Consider the following 22371-nt stretch of genomic DNA (forward strand, 5'->3'; position numbering starts at 1 on the left):
TTTTAAATAAGTAACTTGGGATTGAAGGCATTCAGAAAAAAAAAAAAAAAAAAAACCCTATCAAAAGCTACCCTAAATAAAAGCTTCATCAAAAATTTCAAGTTTTCTGAAAAATTGAAACCCTGAAGAATAATAGCAAGAGATTTAAAACCATCCAACAAAAATTGAACAGCTGAGAGATAGAGTTCAAACAATTGAAAACATATTCTCAGCATACTAGAGAAGTATGAAATAAGTTAAATGCAAAAGAAATTTCATTAGCGAGATTAAAAATGCTCCAGAATAAAAGCTTTATAAAAAAAATTATAAATAAAGAGCAAATGGCTACATGCTTTATGTCCAACTACATTTGTTTCAGAGTATTCAGTGAATGTTGAGTGCCCTCATAAAACTACTCACCCTCATTGCAAGTAACTGCATCCTCAGGGAAACTATATTACATTTGCAAGTTCAAAGAAGTAGATATTACTAATAGGACTACAAATACTAAGAAGTAATTTTACTAATATTTAAGAATTTAGGCTGAACTAAATAAGACGAGAGATTTTTCCTACAAAAAAATAACATAAATTCAGAATTGGTACATAAACTAAACAAGAAGTTTAAAAAATAAAATAAATAATGATAATAATAATAATAAACATCTGATGTTTAAACATTTTGGCATAAAAGTGAAAATATTTTCAAGCTGGTAAAATGGGTGGAATAGTTTCCAAACAACTTACTGTCAAGTTAAACGGCAGACGCTAATGGCAATAATTTTAACTCTGATGAGCCTGTTTGAAGCAATCATTTTTTTTTCTCGATTCATTTATATTTCAATTTGTTGATCTGTGCTAATTTTTTTGTTTGAATTATCTGATACAGTGAATATCAAGCTACAGGTGATCTCATTTTCAGTGAAATTTAAAACAACAACTTGGTTGCTTGCCATTCTTTTGGATGGGAGGGGGAAAAAACTCCAAGTAACATTATACAGGGTTCACAGAAGAAATGGACAATTTTTAAAGTGGTGCTGTTTCTATAAGAGTAGCAGGGAAAGCCAGACTGCTGATAGCTTCACAACATAATAGCATTTGGGATTTATCATTCATACTTTTTCAAAGACGAAAATATTTATTTTTTTTCTTTTTAACTACAAATTCTTAGCGTTTTGTGGATATGTTAAACACAGTCGTGGCTATCCTATTGGCTTATAATGGTTTGCTTGTAAGGGCACGCTTAATTATCTGTCCCAGTTACAATTCTGTCTGCCTTTCTGTTTAGAATATTTAACTAGTCTAGTGATACAAATGGCAGTAATTGCCTAATTTTCATCAAAATAGTTCTGATTAGTCCAAAAACATTCTTTTTCAAATGCATAACTTTTTAATGTAATTAAAGTGATTTTTTAAAATTAAATAAAAGAAAAAAAGACAGTATTAAAGGGTAAAGAAAATGAATAGTAATCAGGACAAACTTGTGGAGGGGGAGGCCTCTGAGGAACGCCACTTCTGCTTGGTGGTGGAGGTCTGGGAGGTACTTTTGCAGGTGAAGATTTTACCTCATCATGGCCTTCATAAAATGGAGAACAACGACCAGAGGATGACTGCAATTTTGTTTCATAATCTGAATCATATCCTGAGTGAAATAATACAACAGTAAGTATGAACGGAAAAAAAAAAAAAAAGCATCCAAGCAGTTATATGCATATACATAAATTAATGAGCCAGTGATGTCATATTTTCGATGATTATTCCATATTTTAAATATTAATAGCAAATTATAAATCAAAACATATTGAAAGTACTGAGGTTCATATCTGACATGAAATATCATATGATTAACTTTGAAGACATCAATACATACAAAAAGTACATGCTAATTACATTATTTTCATATCAAAAGTAACAATCAATTATCAAGTGCTGCTGCTGGAGCAATTGAGTCCAAGATAGTATTTTATCAACACAAAGTTAGATAAAGGGTGGTCTAAAAACATGAGAGAAAGAAAGAGATCACTGAAAAAAAGACAGCATGCAGGAACATGAAACTCCTTTTATTGAATAAAGATATGAATGAACCATCCCCGACTATTGTGTTATAACACAGGTTCTGAAACTGATGGGGGAAGCAAAACTGGTACCATTGGGGGAAGGAAAATCCTCATCTCACCACTGTATAAACTAAAGGTCATGGTGTAATGTGCCATATCATCATAGAGAATAATTTGTTCAATATTCGATGACAGGGTCACAGGAGTGACCATGTCAGTGAGTCATACGGTCAGGAGTGATACGGTTACAGGAGTGAAGCTTCCAGAGCAGCTAGAGTATCACTTTGGCCTTGAAGCAGGCTGTTTCAACATTTTTTTTTTAAATTACGCCCACCATCGTTCTTTCAAACATAAGGCGTCTTGCTGTCCAGTATAACAATGAAGTGGCTTCAAAGGGTGTCAGGGGCGCCGACTTACAAAAATTATTGGGGGGGCTGGACATCACCGGGGGTTTAGGGTGTTATGTAATCCCTCGGAGGTCCCCCACCCCAAATAAAGGTCAGATTTTTGAACCTTGAAAATGCCATATTTTCTAGTGTGCATAATTCTAACAAATAAACAGTATGTGACACGGCGTTTTCGAAGTAAAAGAATCTAAAAATTGGTTTACAAATTTTCTGGTTTAACTTTTAAATCATATCACTTGTCTTAGTAAGAGATTTTTTTTTGTTCTATTTTATGGTGAGCCATGCAGTGCCGTAGCTAAGCAATGATATTATAAGGTAGGAAGGACACTTGACTTGAATGGAAAGGCACTCCCAGAGACGCCGACTTTTTTTTTAAAAATGGGGGGGGGGGGGGACTGGGGGGAAATTTTCTAAATTTGAGACGAAAAATAGTGAGTTTTAAAGTTTTTTTTAAGCATTGTAAAGTCATGTAATCAACATTAGAACAGGGTGGCTGTGCGAGTGTTGACCTTTTGCCACTTCCAGTTCCCAGCTCCTATGGAGCTGGATACTGGCTTGAAAGAGAGAACCAGCAACCTTGCTGCTGGAGGAAGTGAGGGTGCGGGTCTGCAACACACCGAGTGGAGGGGGTGAGGGTATATGTCTGCGATCCTGCAGACTCTTCAGTTGGGGGGGGGGCAGAGAATACTCATTTGTGCACAAAAATGCAACAAGCACAGGCAGGAGAGGGGAGGCAAAAGTCACTGGGCCAGTGACCAGCCGAGAAGGTTAGAAAAACCAAACGTCATCAATAGGAGGTTTCAACTTCCTCCCCTGCACAAACTGCTGCATCCTAAAGAGTAGGGACAGGTCAACCACAGTCCTATGCCAATAGGAGGTTTCAACTTCCTCCCCTGCACAAACTGCTGCATCCTAAAGAGTAGGGACAGGTCAACCACAGTCCTATGCTCAAGCAATGTCTATGTTTAAGATGTCTTTTGTGAGAGAAACCTTCCTGTCAGAAAGTTTATCTCGCAATGATATAGAACATATTCAACTTGTCATTCCAAGGAGGATAGACCTGATTCTCTCTGAGGATCATATGCCAAAAATGCAATGGGCTTCTTAACAAAAATAGTATTAGGAAGGCTTTTGGTCTTCTTACTGGTCTTAACACCTTAAAGCGGTACCTTGCTATAATGGGTGTCAGTAATGATCCAATTTTCAGAGGTTACCTCTTTAAGGAGGAAACTATTACTCACACCCTGTGTGATTGTGAAGTGTTTTCTGCCTATAGGTTTGAACACCTTGGTCATCATTTGCTTGAACCGTGCAAGATTCATGATATTCCTATAAGGGGTTTGCTGAATTTTGCTTCAGCTACTGATCTGTTTTAAGACTTCTGTTTGGGGACTAGTACAATAGACCTCTTGTCACAGTGCTTGGTTCGGTTGAGCCCAACTTTCATTCATTTCATTTTATTTCAAACTTAGTGAAATGAGCAATGTGCCTAAAAAATGATACAAAGGGTACCAATATACTCCTGCATTTGAATATCATCTTTATGTAGTTGAATTATACAGATTTTTTGGTCCATAAACATTTTGTGTCTAGAAAATTCCAAATTATACTTATCTTCATGAAAAGTTGATAGTTCCAGGCCAGTTTTAAACATTAAACACTTTTATTGAATTACTTTTATTTTCCCCCAAAACTTTTACGGATAAATATGTAACTAGTGATTACAATACCGCAATATCGGTATAATGAATATCCGTTGTTCCGGCTATTTTTCAATTTCGCAATACCGGTATTTGCTGAGGTAGAATACTCATATATTTGATATTAGCTGAGAGTTAAAAATAGTTTTTCTTTTTGTTACCCATGGATATTTCTCCATGGAAGTGGCAGACCATTGTGACATTGGGTGAAAATCTGCTTGCACAACAAAAGAAAAAAGATTTGTGCTTTGCTAAAAACATGGTTTAGAGATCAAGAATTCAAAGAAAAGAACAAAACTCTAGTTGACTCTATGCTCAGTAGAGTTAAAATGGTGCTGGACAAAAAAAAAGGGGGGGGGGAGGGCATACTAAGTGATGATTTTGATTTTATAATTAAATTATATGTAAATAAAGGTGATTTTGTAAAACAATTGGCTTGATTCCATTAATTTTCACAAGGGTGTAGATATCAAGTATTAGTTTAAAAATAAATTTCTGTTTCTGTCAGACAGTACCAAAATTAATCTGTTGATGCAAAAATTTGGCTTCAAAAGTCCGAATTTAGAGAATATCAATAAAGAAAAGTAGGGGAAAGATTATAAAATGATATTTTCTTCACTAGATGGTATGTTGTATTGCATTATGTGAGTTTACGCGCACCACGTTTTTATTTTCAATTTTCATCATATTTTTTTATTTATTTAAAAAAAAAGTCTCAGTCATACTGAATTTTGAGAAAATCTTTTTCTTCTTAGTATTACAAACGGTAATTTGTTGACACCGGTATCAGTGTGCTGTTCTGTCTCCCTATTTAGATTTATACCAAGCAAGACAAAATTTAGCAATTATACAGTGCCTTGAACATTTTCAAGGAGGAGACATGCAATCAGTTAGAATATATTTTCAGATATTTATGTAATTGCATAGAATTTTGAAGAAAAATAACAAAAACGAATAAAAGAAACTAATAAGATCAAATTCATTTAAATTCATCACAAATTTCGAACCAAAGGGTTAAAAAAAAAAAAAAAAAGCAAACACAAATCTATTCTGACCAAGAGGAAATCTTTGAAGATGATGTTAATACTGGAAAAGAATTGTCTCACGAAGAGCAATTAAAACTAGCTAATAATAATAATAATAACTTACACACAATATAAAAGAAACCCACATACTCACACAAAAATGATTTACTCAAAACCAACAAATAAAGACAGAATTATTTGAAGATGAAGGACTTTGAGGTAACTAGAGGAGGTGTAGCATGCATTATTAAAAGTGCCACCGGCCCTACGTGAATTCAGAAAGAATATGCAGAAAATTTGTTCACTAAAATGAGTTCCAGGCTTAGTGACAATTAAATAGATGCATTATGTGTCTTACTTTTATTGAGTTGTTATTATGATATGTGTTTCTTCATTTTATATTTGTTCATAATAAATAAATAATGCATTTTTTTTCACAAAATTATGAAATATGGCAACTAAACAATTGAGGTAGTGAGAAGCAAAGAAATGCAAATGGCAAAATTAAAAATTTGGAGATAACCAGTACAAACGGTAGGTGAACCTCTCCTCTGTCTTGGGGCAAGAGATTGTACTAGTAGCCCTGGTAGGCGGTGCTGTATAGCATGATTTAGAAAAAAAATTCAATAAAAGCCTACCTAGGATCTGATCTTTACACGCGTTTTACTCGAAACTTAAAATAGTCCACTTGCATCCCTTTGCTTCTCACTGCCTCAATTTGTTTCTGATTCTCTATTAAAAAATTTCTAATATTAGTATCACGCTAAAAAATACCAAATACCGTTTTAGCATTTTTGGGGCGGTATTGCAATCACTATATATAACAATGTAGTAATTATATTACTCTTGCATTCAAATACAATATTAACTATGCAAAAACAATTGTAAAAAGAAAAAAGAAAGAAATATCTTGCACAAGAAAGCATTTGAAAATTCGTACAGAAAACCTACTGCTTACATTAATAAATCTGTAACTATAAAACGACACTGAACTATATAGTAAGGGAGACAGGATACAGTTGGGGGTGATACAGGGTTAAGTCTACACAAGGGGTTTAGTTTTCATGTGCATATGTGCCCAGAACCAACAATTTTATGAATAAGCAACCGATTTATGCTGATTTGACCTATGTACATGGGAGAACCTACATATATTTTATTTCATTTGAGATTTAACAAATCATTTTTTGTGCACAAAAGAAATTTTTTATGGGGTTTTCTTTCAACTGTCGCACTGGATATTTATGTGTTTATATGATATTAAGCAAGATACTACTGTATTTTTTGAATAGGAGGCAAGCTTTTACCTAACAGAAATTGCTTATATTAAAAGTTTTTTTTTTATCATTTTTGAGTTCATGTAATGGAAATGTTTGGGTCATGTTAATACCATGTAAAATTTGAACTCACATGTTCTTAACTTTTTTTTTCTTTTCCAGAAATGCTTAGGAAAAAAAAAAAGAATCAAATAAACGTTGAAATGATGCTACTTAAATCAATGCTACTTAAATCAATTTTGTATTTTCCAGGGAGGAGATTCTATTTCATTTGAAAAAGATTAAAGCTACTAAGGCTCCAGGACCAGATATGTACAGCGGAATTAATGAATGTTATTTTAAGTATTTTCAATGCTTCCTATAACTCAGGGACAGTGCCAGAGGACTGGAAACTGGCTAACATAATGTTGCTCTTCAAGAAAGAGTCTAAAGGTAATGCTGGGAATTATAGACCTGTAAGTCTGACTTGAGTGGTTTGTAAGATTTTCGAAACTTTGATAAAAATTAATATTATGAATTTCTTAGAGACTAATAGTCTGTTGACTAGTTTGCAGTATGGTTTCAGGCAAGGTAAATCATGAGCTACTAATTTATTGCATTTCTACGGCAAGGTTACCTTGGCTTTAGATAACAAAAAATGTGGATGTCGTTTATATTGATTTTCAAAAAGATTTTGATAAGGTACCGCATGTTGCTATTCTCAGCAAATTAACTGATATAGGAATAGGAGAAAAAACTTTACTTTGGGTTAGAAATTGTCTGACTGGAAGGAAACAAAAAATAGTTGTGAGGGGAAATCATTCTAAATGGAGTAATAATTTAAGGGGGTTCCTCAGGGTTCAGCTTTGGGGCCTCTCTTGTTTATTATTTTTATGAATGACATCAATGATAATATTTCTGGAAGCATGAATTGTTTTGCTGATGATGTAAAAGTAATAGGGATTGTAGAAAATGAAGAACAGGTAAAACAGCTTCAACAGGACTTGGATCATAATACTAAGTGAGCGGATAAGTGGGGTATGGCAGTTAATGTAGGGAAATGTCAAATGCTACACTTAAGTCATGGAAATAAGAATACGAGTTATTGTTTACAGGGTTCAATCATTAGTCAGGCAGAGAATGTTATTGATCTGGGTATCTTAATAAATCAGGACTTCAAGTTTAGTCAACAGTGCAGCATTGCAAGTAACAAAGCCAACAGAATGCTTGGGATTATCTATAGATCTATTTCAAACAAATCTAAGAAGGTTCTTATGCCTTTATGTTGGAGTTTAGTAAGACTCCATTTGGAGTATGCTGTGTAGTTTTGGTCGCCTTATCTGATTAAAGATATTTATGTATTGGAAAGGGTTCAAAGAAGGCCAAGCTTTTTGGCCACTAGAGGGCGCCTGTGATGCAGGGAGTGTTATTGCTGCTAATTTGATAAGTGTTTTTTTACTATAATTTTTCATTATTACTGTCTAGTTTTAGGTTTTTTTACTTCACTTTATCATGTAATTTAGTTTTATTGTGTTTTGGGGGCTCATTTTTGCTGTTATTGTATTCTTGAAGTGTTTTTGCATTTTTTGGAGCTAAGCCTAACATGTGGTGATCTCCTGGTTTTTGATCTTGTGTGCTTTATTGGGTGTAGCAACTATTAGTATTTATTCTGTGTGTTTTTGCATTTTTATCTTTCTGTTTTGCCTTTTGGAACATATTCACTGAGTAGAAATGGGTGTTATATGCATTATGAAAGAGGTAAAGAGTGGGAAGGGGGACAGGTGGATCTCTTGTGATTTATGTCATATGTTCTGCCTGTATAAGGGGGAAAATGAGTCTGTTTTTGAGGAGGATTATATTTGCACTAAATGTGCTGAACTCTCAGACTTAAGACTTAAGATGCTAGTTTTGGAAGCCCAGTTAGCATTAGGGTGTAAGCCAGTTGTAGAGGGTATAAATGTTCCAGAGATTCAGGGGGAAGTTTCAAATGAGGAGTTAGATTGGGAAACTAAGGGTGTAATTTTGGGGGACTCTATGGTAAGGGAGGTAGGTAATACAGTTGGGAGAGTAAAGCGTAAGGTGGCTAGGTGTTGTTTACCAGGGGCTCGGGTAAAAGACATTAATATGGTTGCTGAAAAGAAGGGAGTATTGAATAAGGAGGATATGGTTACTTTGTGGGTGGGAACAAATGATGTAGGCCACAGTAAAAATGAGGAGTTCTCTAGGGAATGGGAATCCCTGTTGGATAAAGCAACCAGCTTTTCGACGAATGTCCAAGTGGTTGGTTTGCTTCCCAGGTATGGAGTGCATAGGAGCTGGCTAAATCAACGTGCGAGGTGTATGAACTTGCTACTGAAGTCATTTTGCGAAAAGCGCAGTATCAGGTTCATCGATGTATGGAGTCATTGTAAACGGGATTGGATTGCTAGGGATGGCCTGCATCTGAGCTCTACAGGGGTCAAAATGGTTAGTGGATTAATTTTAAGGGCTTCGGAGTCAAAAAACTAAGTTGGAATGGGGGGCATGGTTCAAGCATCAGGTATCCAGAGAATGAAATTTTTTTTGGGTATTGCTAGGAAAGGAAATAAAGTGACGAACAAGAGTAGTAATGTTAACAATTGTAATTTAGGAAATTTCAGGGTGTTAAATAAAAGCAACTTAGGCATGCTTAAAGTTTTCTATACCAATGCTCGCAGTATTAGGAACAAGATGGATGAATTGAAAAGCATAGTTATGGATGAGAAGTTGGATGTTATTGGAATTACAGAGACATGGGCTACCGAATCTGATGCAGAGTTATTACATATTGCTGGGTATAATTTGTTCAGACAGGATAGAGTAGGTAAAAGAGGTGGTGGGGTTTTATTTTATGTTAGAGACAATTTTATTTGCAATGAATTGGTCATAAATGAAAAGCCTACTGATATTGATATGGTTTGGCTGGAGTTGATGAGCAGTAAGGGCAAAAAGCTACGCTTTGGAAACATTTATAGGCCACCTAATTCAAACCAGGGACAAGACGAACAGATGTACCGTATTATTAGTGACATGTCCAGTAAGGGATCCGTTATCATAATGGGGGATTTCAATTTTCCGGGTATTGATTGGAATAATTTTTATCCTGGTAATGGCAAAGAAGAGGAATTTTTAAAAGTAATTGGTGACTGTTTCTTAGATCAAGTTGTAACTCAGGGAACTCGAGAGGAGGCCATTTTGGATCTAGTTTTTTGTGACATAGGTAGTTTTGTTCAGGGGTTGAGTGTAGGGGAGCATATTGGAGATAGTGATCATAACAGCATTAGGTTCCGGGTTAAATTTGAAGTGTGCAAAGATGATAATTTTAGGTTTGTGCCCAATTTCAGAAACACCAATTTTGTTGCACTTAGGCAGAGCTTGAAAGAGGTTTTTTCGTCAGGGTTGGAAAATAACGACGTAGATCAGCAGTGGACGGAATTTAAGGATAAACTTGCTAAAACCGTTGGGGGCTATGTTCCATTTAGGAGAAAAGGTGTTAGTACCAAAATTTGGCCCACGTGGTTCTCCAGGGAGACTAAAGAAGCTCTTAATTATAAGCAAGCCACTTTTCGTAAGTTTAAAGAAACTGGTCAGAGTGCGGAGAGGCTCCAGTATAGTAAGGCAAGGCGAAATTTTAAGTATTTGGTACGGATTCAGAAAAGGGAATTGGAGCAAAGGCTGGCAGATGACATTGATGGGAACCCAAAGAGGTTTTTTGCTTACGCTAATTCTGGGAAAGCTCGAAACAGTCAAATTGGGCCTTTGGTTGATGAGTATGGTAATTTAATCCAAAACGATAGGGATATTGCAAATGTTCTAAATAACTTTTTTTCCAGTGTGTTTAACGATAACTGTATCTCAACAGTTGACACTAACAAGACACAAGCTATTATACAGCTTGAGGATTTTGTATTTTCCAGGGAGGAGGTTTTATTTCATTTGAAAAAGATTAAAGCAACTAAAGCTCCGGGACCAGATAATATCTATCCAAAAATTTTAGTTGAATGTGCAGAGGAATTAGTGGATGTTATTTTGAATATTTTCAATGCTTCTTATAACTCGGGGACGGTGCCAGAGGACTGGAAGCTGGCTAACATAACGCCACTCTTCAAGAAGGGGTCTAAAGGTATTGCTGGGAATTATAGACCTGTAAGTTTGACTTCGGTGATTTGTAAGATTTTCGAAACTTTGATCAAAATTAAGATCATGATGTTCTTAGAGACTAATAGTCTGTTGACTAGTTTGCAGTATGGTTTCAGGAAAGGTAAATCCTGTACTACTAATTTATTGCATTTCTACGACAAGGTTACCTCAGCTTTAGATAACAAAAAATGTGTGGACGTTGTTTATATTGATTTTCAAAAAGCTTTTGACAAGGTACCGCATGTTGCTCTTCTCAGCAAGTTAGCTGACATTGGAATAGGAGGAAAAACTTTACTTTGGGTTAGAAATTGGCTTACTGGTAGGAAGCAAAGAGTAGTTGTGAGAGGGAATCATTCTAATTGGAGTGATGTTTTAAGTGGGGTTCCTCAGGGATCAGTTTTAGGGCCTCTTTTGTTTATTATATTTATGAATGACATCAATGAAAATATTTCTGGAAGCATGAATTGTTTTGCTGACAATGTAAAAGTTATGGGGATTGTCGAAAATGAAGAACAAGTAAAACAGCTGCAAGAGGATTTAGATCACATTACTAAGTGGGCAGATAAATGGGGTATGGCAGTTAATGTAGGGAAATGTCAAGTGCTACACTTAGGTCATGGAAATAAGCGTATGAGATATCGTTTACAGGGTTCAGTCATAAATCAGGCAACAAATGTTATGGATCTGGGTGTCTTTATAAATCAGGACTTCAAGTTTAGTCAACAGTGCAGTATTGCTAGTAACAAAGCCAACAAAATGCTTGGGTTCATCAATAAATCTATTTCAAACAAATCTAAGAAAGTTCTTCTACCTTTATATAGGAGTTTAGTAAGACCTCATTTGGAGTATGCTGTTCAGTTTTGGTCGCCTTATCTGAAGAAAGATATTTTTGTATTGGAAAGGGTTCAAAGAAGGGTAACTAAATTAGTAAAGGGACTCTCAGATTTAGATTATGATACCAGACTTAATAGGCTTAACATGTATAGCCTGGAGCAAAGGAGAGTCAGAGGGGACATGATTCAGTTATTTAAATTTATCAAAATGAAAGATGTAAATGGATTAAATTTTGCGGGGAAAGCAGGACAAGGGGTCATTGTTTTAAGCTATTTAAATCTCAGGCTAACTTGGAAATCAGGAAAAACTATTACTTTAGCCGGGTCGTGGGCACTTGGAATAGCTTACCGGAAGAGGCGGTAATGAGCAAGGGAGTGGATAGCTTTAAGAGGGCCATTGATCTTCATTGGGGACTAATTAATTGACTAGGACCAGCCTAGCTGGGCCCCGAGCCTGTTGCTGGTCGTCACATTTGTATTTGTATTTGTATTTGTAAGGGTAATTAGACTAGTAAGGGGACTTTCAGATTTAGATTATGATAACAAACTTAATAAGTTTAATATGTATAGCCTGGAGCAAAGGAGGATCAGAGAGGACATGATTCAGTTGTTTTTATCAAAATGAAGAATGATGTTAATGGATTAAATTTTTGCACCGAAAGCAGGACGAGGGGTCATTGTTTTAAGCTATTCAAATCTCAGGCTAACTGGAAATAAGGAAAAACTACTACTTTAGTAGGGTTGTGGGCACTTGGAACAGCTTATCGGAAGAGGTGGTAATGAGCAAGGGGGTGGATAGCTTTAAGAGGCCATTGATCTTCACTGGGGACTAATAAATTGACTAGAACCAGCCTAGCTGAACTAAGAGCCTGTTGCGGGTCGTCACTTTTGTATTTGTACTTGTATAAATAATTGAAAGAGTGTACTTTGGAGAAGCTAGCCATACTTATGATTGCAGTAACTGTAAATCAGATATTGATTTATCATCTGACTTGGATTAAAACTTCACACATTTGTGAAAATATTTTTTGAAAATCTACACTTAAAAAATTCATTTTGTTGTTTATTACAACAAGTTATTGTGTATCAACTTACCCAGGTTGGGTGTAACTGATACTAGTTGCATAATTATTAATGAAAACATCAATATTTCAAAGCACTAATGTTAAAAATTAAAGCACCAATGTTATTGATATATCAAATCCCAAAACATCAAAGTTTTGAAATATTGATGTTCTGAAACATTGCACTTTTTAATGCTTATTTCTGCATAATAAATTTAAAAAAATGTTTTAATTCCAGAGTTAAATTCACAGTAATCAATTTATTAATTAAGACAATTTTGAAACTGTCAAACAAAAGCTAATAACATTGATAATTAATTATTAACATTCCAAATTAAGTTATGCTGAGGAATAAATAACATACATTTAAAATGCAAAATACTAAAATGTTAATACAAATAAATTAGAATAATGTTTTAATAACTTTTTAATTTTCACCTGAAAATTACAAAAACTTAAGGTAAGTTATTTATTAATTAATGTGAATAAATTAGAGAAATTTTCAAACATTTTATAGTTGGGAACATGCACACATAAAAAGAAGGGAGGGGGGAGGAAAGAAAAAAGCGTAGAAAAGGTTATGGAATACATAATAAAGGCTTGTTCTATGGTTGGGGCAAAACCAAATTTGGCAGCGCCGTTATGCTATGATTAGGATCTGTGTAGCCTTCACAATGCTGCCATGTTAAGTTTTCCCTAACTGTAGTATACTTTCTTCCAGTGGAATTACATGGAAGAATTGTACAAATTATAATTGAAACTGAAATAACATTCAAAGGTTATCAATATTTATAGTGACATGAAATGTATGCTAAGAACACATTTAAAGTAAATTTATAGTTTTTTGAAATCAATGATTTAATGAGAGCAGGGAATAATATTACAAGTTTATACAGATCTAAGAGGAAAACTATAATAAAAAGACTCATGTTTATATTTGGAGAAATTATAGAACTACTTAATATTATTTTTAACAGTGTTTTGGAAAAGAGAACTATCAACTTTTCTGTAATGTAAGTCTAATTCCATATAAAATTAACAATAGAAAATGTCTTCCAAAGTGATAGATTTCACAATAGCTAATTAATAATAAAGCTTTCATCATGATTGCAAACCTTAAACATATTCACATTTTTAAAGGATATTTTTGGTTCAAATATAAAACATCGACATCAATAAAGCATCAAAAGCAAACCATCAACACTTAAACGCCGATGTTAACATCAATGTTTTGAAAATATCGACACTGATATCATACCACTAGCTGATACACTTTGAAACTTTTTAAAAAAGATTTTTTTTTCACGTGAAAAATATTAAGCGAATGTGCTGAAATCATTATTTAATATAAAAATAGTAATAGTATTACAAGAAATTTTTTCTGATCCTTTACATTACTATCAAAAATTAGATAAATCAAAATGTAAAAAGGTGTATCAAACAAACTCAGTCTCCCCTACACTAAATATGAAGTTTAAAAAAGGTTAAACAAATTTGTAACATCCAAACTATACTGTACTATATAGAATGCAAAACATGAAATTAACGAATAAACATTAAACACACTAGTATATCATAAATATAAGCCCACATATTTAATAAAGAAATGTGTTGGTTTTTAAATTTTAATAGATAAACATCTAAAAAACAAATAAACTATTATAACCTTCAAACACAGATAACCTTGATTCATCCTTAGAATCAAGACACTTTAAAACTTCCTTGTGCAGCTCTGCAACAACAGTATGAACATCTTGATTATCTTCTTTAGATTGCAGTTCATGGAATGGCGAGTTTTCACTGATTGATGATGGACTGTTTGATACAAGTGAAATGGTGTTGTTTTGACAAAGTTTTAAAGCTTTGCGTATATTTGAACACCAGTCCGGTGTTTTCAAACGGATTTTTAAAATGCAGTCTTTTACCTAGAATAATTAAGAGATAATGAGCAATATAAATAAAAAACAACTTCAATTTTATTAATTATACAACTACAGTGATAAAAGGTATTCAAATTTACAAAATAAAGATTTTTTTGAGAGGTACAGCACATAAATACATTGTAAATAATTTTTACTTAGACAAAATCATTTTAAATGCTTTGGAATTGAAAATGTCAGTATTTAAAGATAACAGTGTAAAGACCCATAACAAAATGATGCATTCAATTCATCAAAATTAATTATGAAGCTAAAAATTTTCCGAAAGGGGAACATCCAAGACAATCAAGTAGTCCGCTTTTAAATTTCAGGATAGTTTTAACTATATGAAGTTGCATCATAATAAAGTGCAGGGACTAGTGGAAAGGTTATAAAGTAACTATGGTTTTGAGTTTTAATGAAAATGAATGAATACTGCAAAAGTACTTAAATTTTGCGGACAATTCCAATTTTTTCATGATAAATGTTTTAATCAGTATAACACATATGTTATGTCAATCTAATATAAATTGTAGACCACATATCCTAATGCAAAGCAATTATTAATAGTAAAAATTAGAGAAAACTCATCCAGGCTTTTAGTTTTTTAAAATTCTTGAAATTGTGATACTTTAACTCAGTGGGTTATATTGTAAACTCACATGTGCCCGAGGCATAAGCAAACTATGAAGGTGAATGTCAACAGTACTGCAATGATATAAAATGGTTTCCTTTGACAAATAAGAGAGGGAAAAAAAGGAACATACAAGGCGTATTTTTAAAGTAAGTTCCGTTTTGATATAAAAAAAGAACGAGTACAGATAGAGCAAAGAAATTTATTGCACAAAAATCTACCATCCTTACGCTATTTTTTGACATTGCTCCCGTGATTTTCCAAACATTTGTCATAGCGTGGTACAGGTTTTTGTATACCTATTCATAGAAAATTGCCGCCTGTGTAGTCAGCCATGGGATAACATGTTCTCTGAGCTCATTATTGCTGTTGTGCCACAGACCACCTTGGAAAGATTTTAGATGCCGAAACAAATGAAAGATGCTGCGAGCGAGTTGAGGGCAGACCAGAGGATGTTCAAAAACGCCCCAGCCAAAGCCCTGTAAGAGTCCTCATGGTTGACTAAACGGGCGGTAACTTTGTACGAATAGGTATACAAAAACCTGTACCACGCTATGACAAGTGCTTGGAAAATCACGGGAGCAATGTCGAAAAATAGCGTAAGGGTGGTAGATTTTTGTGCACTAAATTACTTAGCTCTTTCTGTACTCATTCCTTTTTTATATAAAAACGGAACTTACTTTAAAAACACGCCTCATATAATCTGCATTCAGGCAAAACAATTTGATGTAGTATGCAATCAGTTAGAATTTACAACTAGTTATTTCAAGATTTAAGTGAACTGTACAATTTGAGAGTTATATCAGTTAACTTATAGCAGCGAGTAGAGCGGCATAAAATGATTGTTGCTATTTTTCATACCAATTCAAATGTTAAACAAACAATATCACTTAATTTCAAAAAATATCGTTGGTTTGCATCAGAGGAACATAAAGATTTCCTCTATATTCTTTTTCTTTACAAATCATATTATCTTTCAAATTCAAAGTTTTTTAGATGCAATTCGATTGAACTGTGTTAAAAAATAGCAGAACAATGTCTGATTAAGGGGGGAACCAGTTTAGGAGGCCGAAATTTTAGTGTTTTGCATGATGTTTTTAACAGGAAAGAAATAATCAAAATTTCTTTAAACTTGGAGGCAAGGCCGTCTGAACGGGTGGAGGTGGGGGCAATCGCCCCGGGTGGGGGGGCACTGCAAGCTGCCCCACATTGCGTGTATCACAGATGCAGTCTTAGACACACAAATTAGATAATCATTGCAATAGTTCTCTATTTTCTCCTCCACACAAAACTATTCCTTTCTCTAAGTCTGCAAAACATTCCTTTCCTTTGTATCATTGAAGCAGATACAATTTCTGCGAATATAATTGTTTAGAATCAAACAAAAGGCACTTCTCCTTTGTCTAGTACCCACCAAATTTCTTAGAATTTTGCCCTTGCTTGCAACCAGAAAAAAGTTTTAGCAAGGCACATTGAAAGAACAAAAAAACAAAAAAATTTTTTTTGACCTGATGGGAAAGGGGGAGAGGGGTTCCGGTCAAAATTTTGAAACTTTTAGTTTTGAAAGCGTATTTGTAGACTTCCTTTGCAGATGCTATGTGGAAAAAAGATAGAGGGGTCTCAGCGGAAATGTTTAGAAGTTGAAGCCTTAAAAACCCGATTATAGACCATATTTATTGACGTTAGGGTAAGGAGGAGGATTAGGTGGTTATCTGGAGGGAGCTCAAAGACTATTTCCGATCAATTTTTTTTATAAATAGATTAAATCAATCCTTCTCCCCTCTGCAAGCTTTCGAAATTGAAGTTTCAAAAACGCAACTTAAGACAAACTTTGAAGATTTTATGAAAAGGAGGATCTGCAGCATTTCTCTGGAAATTTTTTCAGAAGTATGGTCCAAAAACATAAGCAATGTTTTACATTTAGGAGCCACTTCACTTAAATTTTTGTAAGTGTCGTTTAAAACCACCATTGCTTGTGATATTAAAGAAAAGGCGGTATGGGAACCCTTGCCTGAATATTTTCTTAAACTAAGTCTTAGAATGAAATCGTAAGGCCGTATTTTGTAATATTAGGGCCAGTAATTTTTCGAAATTAAAGATCCAAAACGTAATTCTGAGCGATTCTCGATGTTGTTGAGTATTTGGGGGCTTTCCACTAAAACTTATAAATATTTGATGCAAAAGAATGACATCTTTGTTTTCAACATATATGACAGCTAGTATTTAGATCGCACAAGTAAAACCAAAAAACTCTGAAAAAGAACTACTGGATGAGTACAGGTCGAAATTCAATTTTGATATAATTTACTTCGATAAATATACATTTTCTATTTGGAATCAGCAAATTATTTATACGTGTTCTTAGTTTGATCAATATGAGAAACTAATTCAGTTTTAATGGTTTGTTTTTTATCTTGTGGGATAACATTTTACTAGATAAATATTTGGATTTTTAACATTTCCATTTTTTGAAAAGTTTTGGGGTATTAATGTTTTATAAATATTAGAAACAGATTCATTGCTTCTGTTTTAATTTGTATTACGAATAGCTCTCTGATCATTCTGTTTGCTAACATGTAAAAAATGCAAGTAGGACGCGTTCATGCGTATGATGCAATAATGTTATAACTAAGATTTCTCTGTGTGTATGGGGGGAGGGGAGGGCGCCAGCAGGGACGCCCATACCCCCCAAGCTGAATGGCACAAAATCCCATCCCAAAATTTTACTCAACTCTCTTGCATTTTAAATAAGGTTAAACATAACATTATTTAGAGTCACAAAGTTTCAATTTCATTTACATCATTTAATGAATCAATCAGAAAAATATTCAACAAAATAAAGTTGTTTCAGATAAAAAAACAAGTTACAACAGAATCGAAAACAAACTGCTGATATTTACGACAGCAATTAAGTACAAGCAATAGTTTTTTTATAATAAATTTACGATCTTGCGAATAATAGCTGCTAATACTAAAATAAGTTTAAAGCCGTTTGCTGGGAACTTCAAATTTGAGTGTTACAGCAACCAAATTTGTTCTATTTACTGCATGTGCCGGCAAAATTTTTAATTTATGTATAAATTCGCTGTTGAAATAATAATAATACTAAATTTTTCAGGGCCGTCGTGAGATAAAAAAAACTAAGAGGGAAGGGTATGGGTTTTGGCAAGCACCTCATCCCACACTTCTTCTTTAATATATTTTAAGAGAGAGAGGATACAGCTTTTGATTTGTGTGGGAATCATTACTCGATCTAAGCAATACAACCCCTATTGTAAGTATAATATTGACTCAGAAATAAGGGTTCCTGGAGTTTCCCAAAGGAAAAATTTTGAATTTTTAATTTAAGACTAACTCTGGTAATGTTAGAGAGATGAGAGGATTGGTGGCCCTCCAGTGGCAATATTTTTTAAATTGAAACTCTAAAAACGCAATTGCAGATTGTTTCGATTATGTCAGGAAAAGGGTGGCTCATTGGCTCTTCCCCGGATCTTTTTCAAAATTGTAGTTTTAAAGATACAGTTTTCAACAAACATTAGTAATGTTAGAGAGAGCAAGGTTTTTGTGTCCCTCTTGCATCAATTTTTCGGAAGTGAAACTCCAAAACGTAGTTTTAGACAAGGTTTGGTAACGTTAGGGGGAGGGGGCAATTCCGGGGTTCTCCCCTGGAATTTTTTTGAAATTATATGTATGATATTTGGTAATGTTCGGCACAGGAGAGGCTTGGTGACCCTCCCACTGTGCAAATCTTCGAAATTGAGACCTACAAAAATGCATTTGTGGATTGTCTTCGGTTGTGTTAGGTAAAGTGGGGTTCGGGAGTTTTTCCTACAAATTTTTTGAAATTGAAGTGTTAAAAATGCAATTGTAAGCCATCTTTAGCAACGTTAGGTAGCAATCTGTTTTTCAAAATTGAAGTTCCGAAAACAATTTTAGCCGACCTTCAATGATGTTAGCATGGGGGGAAGGGTGGCAGCATGAAAGCTCTTCCACGGAACGTTATTGAAATTGTCATTTTAAAACGTAGCTTTTGGCGGTCTTCAGTAATGTTAGGGGGGGGGGGAGAGGTTTGGTGGCACTCCGAAGGAATTTTTTGAAATCAAAACTTCAATAACAGTTTCACACGATCTTTGGTAATGATAGGGACAAGGGAGTTCAGGGAGATCCAAGGGTTATCTCCACTGGAACTCTTTTGAAATTGTAGGTCTAAAAATGCAGTTGAAGACTATCTTTGGTAACATTAGGCAGAGAACTACCGTTGCCTTTCCGCGGCAATTTTTCGAAATCAGAACTCCAATAAGGCAATTGTAGATTGTCTTCAACTATGTTAAGGGGAGGGGATTTCCTGAAATTTAAGGGCTAAAAATACGCTTGTATGCCATCTTTTGGTATCGTTATGGGCTGGCAATTTTTAAAAATTGAAGTTACAAAAAGGCAATTTCAGCAGACCTTTGATGATGCTTGCAAGAAGAGTTCTCGGAAGCTCTCCCCCAGACATGTTTCAGAATTTAAGCCGTAAAATTGACATTTAAAACTATTTTTAATAATGCTTGTGAGGACTGCAGGAGAGGGAGGAGGGGGGGGGCTCCTTGGGAAGTTTTTCAAACTTGTAACTTTAAAAACGCAGTTTTAGATGATCTTTGGTTATATAAATAGGATGACAGGTTCAGGGCCTTTCACAGGTAATATTTAGAAATTGAACTTCCAGAAAATCAATTGCAGATAAATTTCGAGAATGTAATTAAAGAAAGGAATTCACGGTTTTGCGGTGATGGTGAGAGTTTTTTTTTCGATTTTAAGTCCTAAATACGTATAGCCACCAAAAATTGGTCACACAAACACACATACAGAGATAGATATTTTCCGGAAATGGTCAAACTTATTCTATTTAGCATACAAAATTCGAGAATTTTCATGGATAGAAAACTTTCTTCTATGTTATAGATATAGAAGAAAGTAAAAATGGTTTATGAAAAATAGTCAACATAAGATCAAACTGCTCTACTTCCATCAGCGGATTACAACATTTTTGAAAGTTTGGTAAAGATCATGTAATGGTAAATATAAAAAACTCATTTTAAAAAGGATACAAAACATGAAAGTAAAATGAAATGAAAAATTCTTTCAAAAACTTGTAAAAATATTATTAATATTGGCCAGTCAAGAGCTAAAAAAAATTATTTTAAAACTTAGTTTGTATTGATTTTTCTCTTTTTTAATAAATTTACGAAAGGTCGGAGTATATTGGGTCAAAATTCTTAAAAAACAAAAAATATATTAAAAATATTTCATTTATCCATTTTCGACCCCTTTTTTTTCATAGCTGTTAGATGTATTCATCATTCATAATTGTACTCTTTCCAGAAAAAATCATGATAAATTAAAATTAAATCAAGCTGTCGGAACCTTTTCTGCAACATATACTCCTATCTCTAAGATGGTCTTTAAAAAAGAGACACAGTTACTAAATTTTGGAAGGAGTGTGTCAAAAAAGCATTATTCATGCATCTTACTATTTCTCTTTGAATAAATTTAAATATTTTTCTTTCCTCCAAAAATTTCATTTTCAAAAAAAAAATCCCCCCCCCCCCAAATTCTGATGGCGCAACTTGTGTCATAATCCCCCCCCCCCTGTGGGCTCCCCTGGGTGCCAGGAAACTGTCGTCCTGGGCGCCATCAGCTCTTAAGACCCTGCTTGGAGGATATTTTATTCATCTTTTGAAGTACACCTTGTAATTTTTTGGAGTAATTTCCACCAGAATTAGTGGAAATAAAAGCTGTTGTCCATGGGCAGTCGCCATCAGAGCTTGTTGCTGGTGTGCATTACCGAAGTCACAATTTTTGCCTGCAATCATTACAATTTTTCTTTCTCGTAAACTGCATATTTTCTTAGAATATGAACCTAATTGTGATCAAAAAAGTTGAAAATTGCACGTTTTTGAGGTGTTTGATTACAATGTTATATTTTGCTACCATTTTTTCAGACTTCTTGCATTAAATTTTTTTTTTAATTAATAATATCATCAAAGAATTAGGTTCATATAGAGTATGATTGAATAAGGAATATTCACACAAATTTCCAAAAGGATTGGTCAAAAACTCTTTGAGCTAGAATGCACACTAGTTGAAAAAACGTTTTTTCGAGAAATAAGAGTTTGAAGAGAAATGCTGTGTGAAAGTTTTCAAATGTTCACAGTCATTTTAAATGCTCATAGCATCGGAACTAATCTGAATTTTTCCCTCAAATTTTAGCAAGGTATTCTTGAATAGTTTTAGTAACATTTTATGATATAAAAAAAAGGTGGATTTTTTGACTCTCTATCATAAGTAGCACAAAAATATCGATCAACATAGAAACGACATGGGTCGATATTCGAATATCGAACAATAATGGATAAGGTTGTTGAAACATGAAGAATTATGTCAAAGTATATTTTTTCGCCGACTTGATTTAAAAAGTCATTTTTATTAATTATCTTGACGTTTGAAATCAATTAATGATTATTAAAAGTGTTTATATATTAACACCGTTATTTTCATAGAAATCAGAAGCTAAATAGAAAATTGCAAACATCAAAAAACATTGTTTAATGTCCGAAAAAATATTGAAACACTGACATACTTGGACGTGACTGACTTGCGTTTTTTCGTTAATCGTTATGTTGTGCTACCTGCCGGCAGCAGGACAATGTGCTGCCATCTATTGGGAGCATTTTCAACATTTCTTAAAAATTTGGATTTTTTCAAACTTGAAAAAAAAAAAAAGAATGTATCCGCCGCACCTGTTGTATGCGCCGCACAGGCAATTTTTTCTTGTATGCGCAGCAGCGCTTTTCCCCGAAAATACGGTACTAGAATTCTGGTACTTTTTACAGAAAGTATGATTAAGGAGTACACAAAAGAGTTTGAGGGGGGGGGGATGAAAAAACATCTTTTATAGGATTAAAATAGTTTATTAATGACAAAAGTAGACATATAAATTTTAAAATGGTCTTTTACTTATGCATGTAACTTTAATGAACAAAAAGTGAGTCAGATGGTCACATAGTTATACACAAAATTATTATGAAAAAAAAAAACTTGTTGAAAAAGTTGTTAAGTTTTTAAAAATCAGTTTTTGCTAAATTATTATTATTATTATTCTGTGAATCATAAACTTTCATTAAATCTTGCTCAGTGCACATTTTTGCTTCTCTAAAAATGCTAGATAGTTAACTCCAAATGCTAAGGGAAAAATAATGAAAAAAAACCCCTTCGTGATGGGATTTTTGACTACAGTGGATTTTATGTACGCAGAAATTTAATACAGTACTGTAATTTTTGGGCATGTACATATTAAG

The 22371-nt window shown here is 33.9% G+C and overlaps 1 protein-coding gene across 1 annotated transcript in view; it reads right to left on the bottom strand.

Moving 5' to 3' along the window:
• Positions 1 to 517: 517 nt before the first annotated feature.
• LOC129218917 (synaptojanin-1-like) overlaps positions 518 to 22371 on the bottom strand; it is a 186162-nt gene continuing 164308 nt past the window's right edge. The window contains exons 21-23 of the mRNA XM_054853238.1: positions 14145 to 14403; positions 1460 to 1608; positions 518 to 550 (exon numbers count right to left, since the gene is read on the bottom strand). Of these exons, the coding sequence (XP_054709213.1) occupies positions 518 to 550; positions 1460 to 1608; positions 14145 to 14403 (441 nt within the window). The remainder of the gene's footprint in view (positions 551 to 1459; positions 1609 to 14144; positions 14404 to 22371) is intronic.

This window comes from Uloborus diversus, chromosome 3 (genome assembly GCF_026930045.1).
Source record: "Uloborus diversus isolate 005 chromosome 3, Udiv.v.3.1, whole genome shotgun sequence".
Taxonomy (NCBI): domain Eukaryota; kingdom Metazoa; phylum Arthropoda; class Arachnida; order Araneae; family Uloboridae; genus Uloborus; species Uloborus diversus.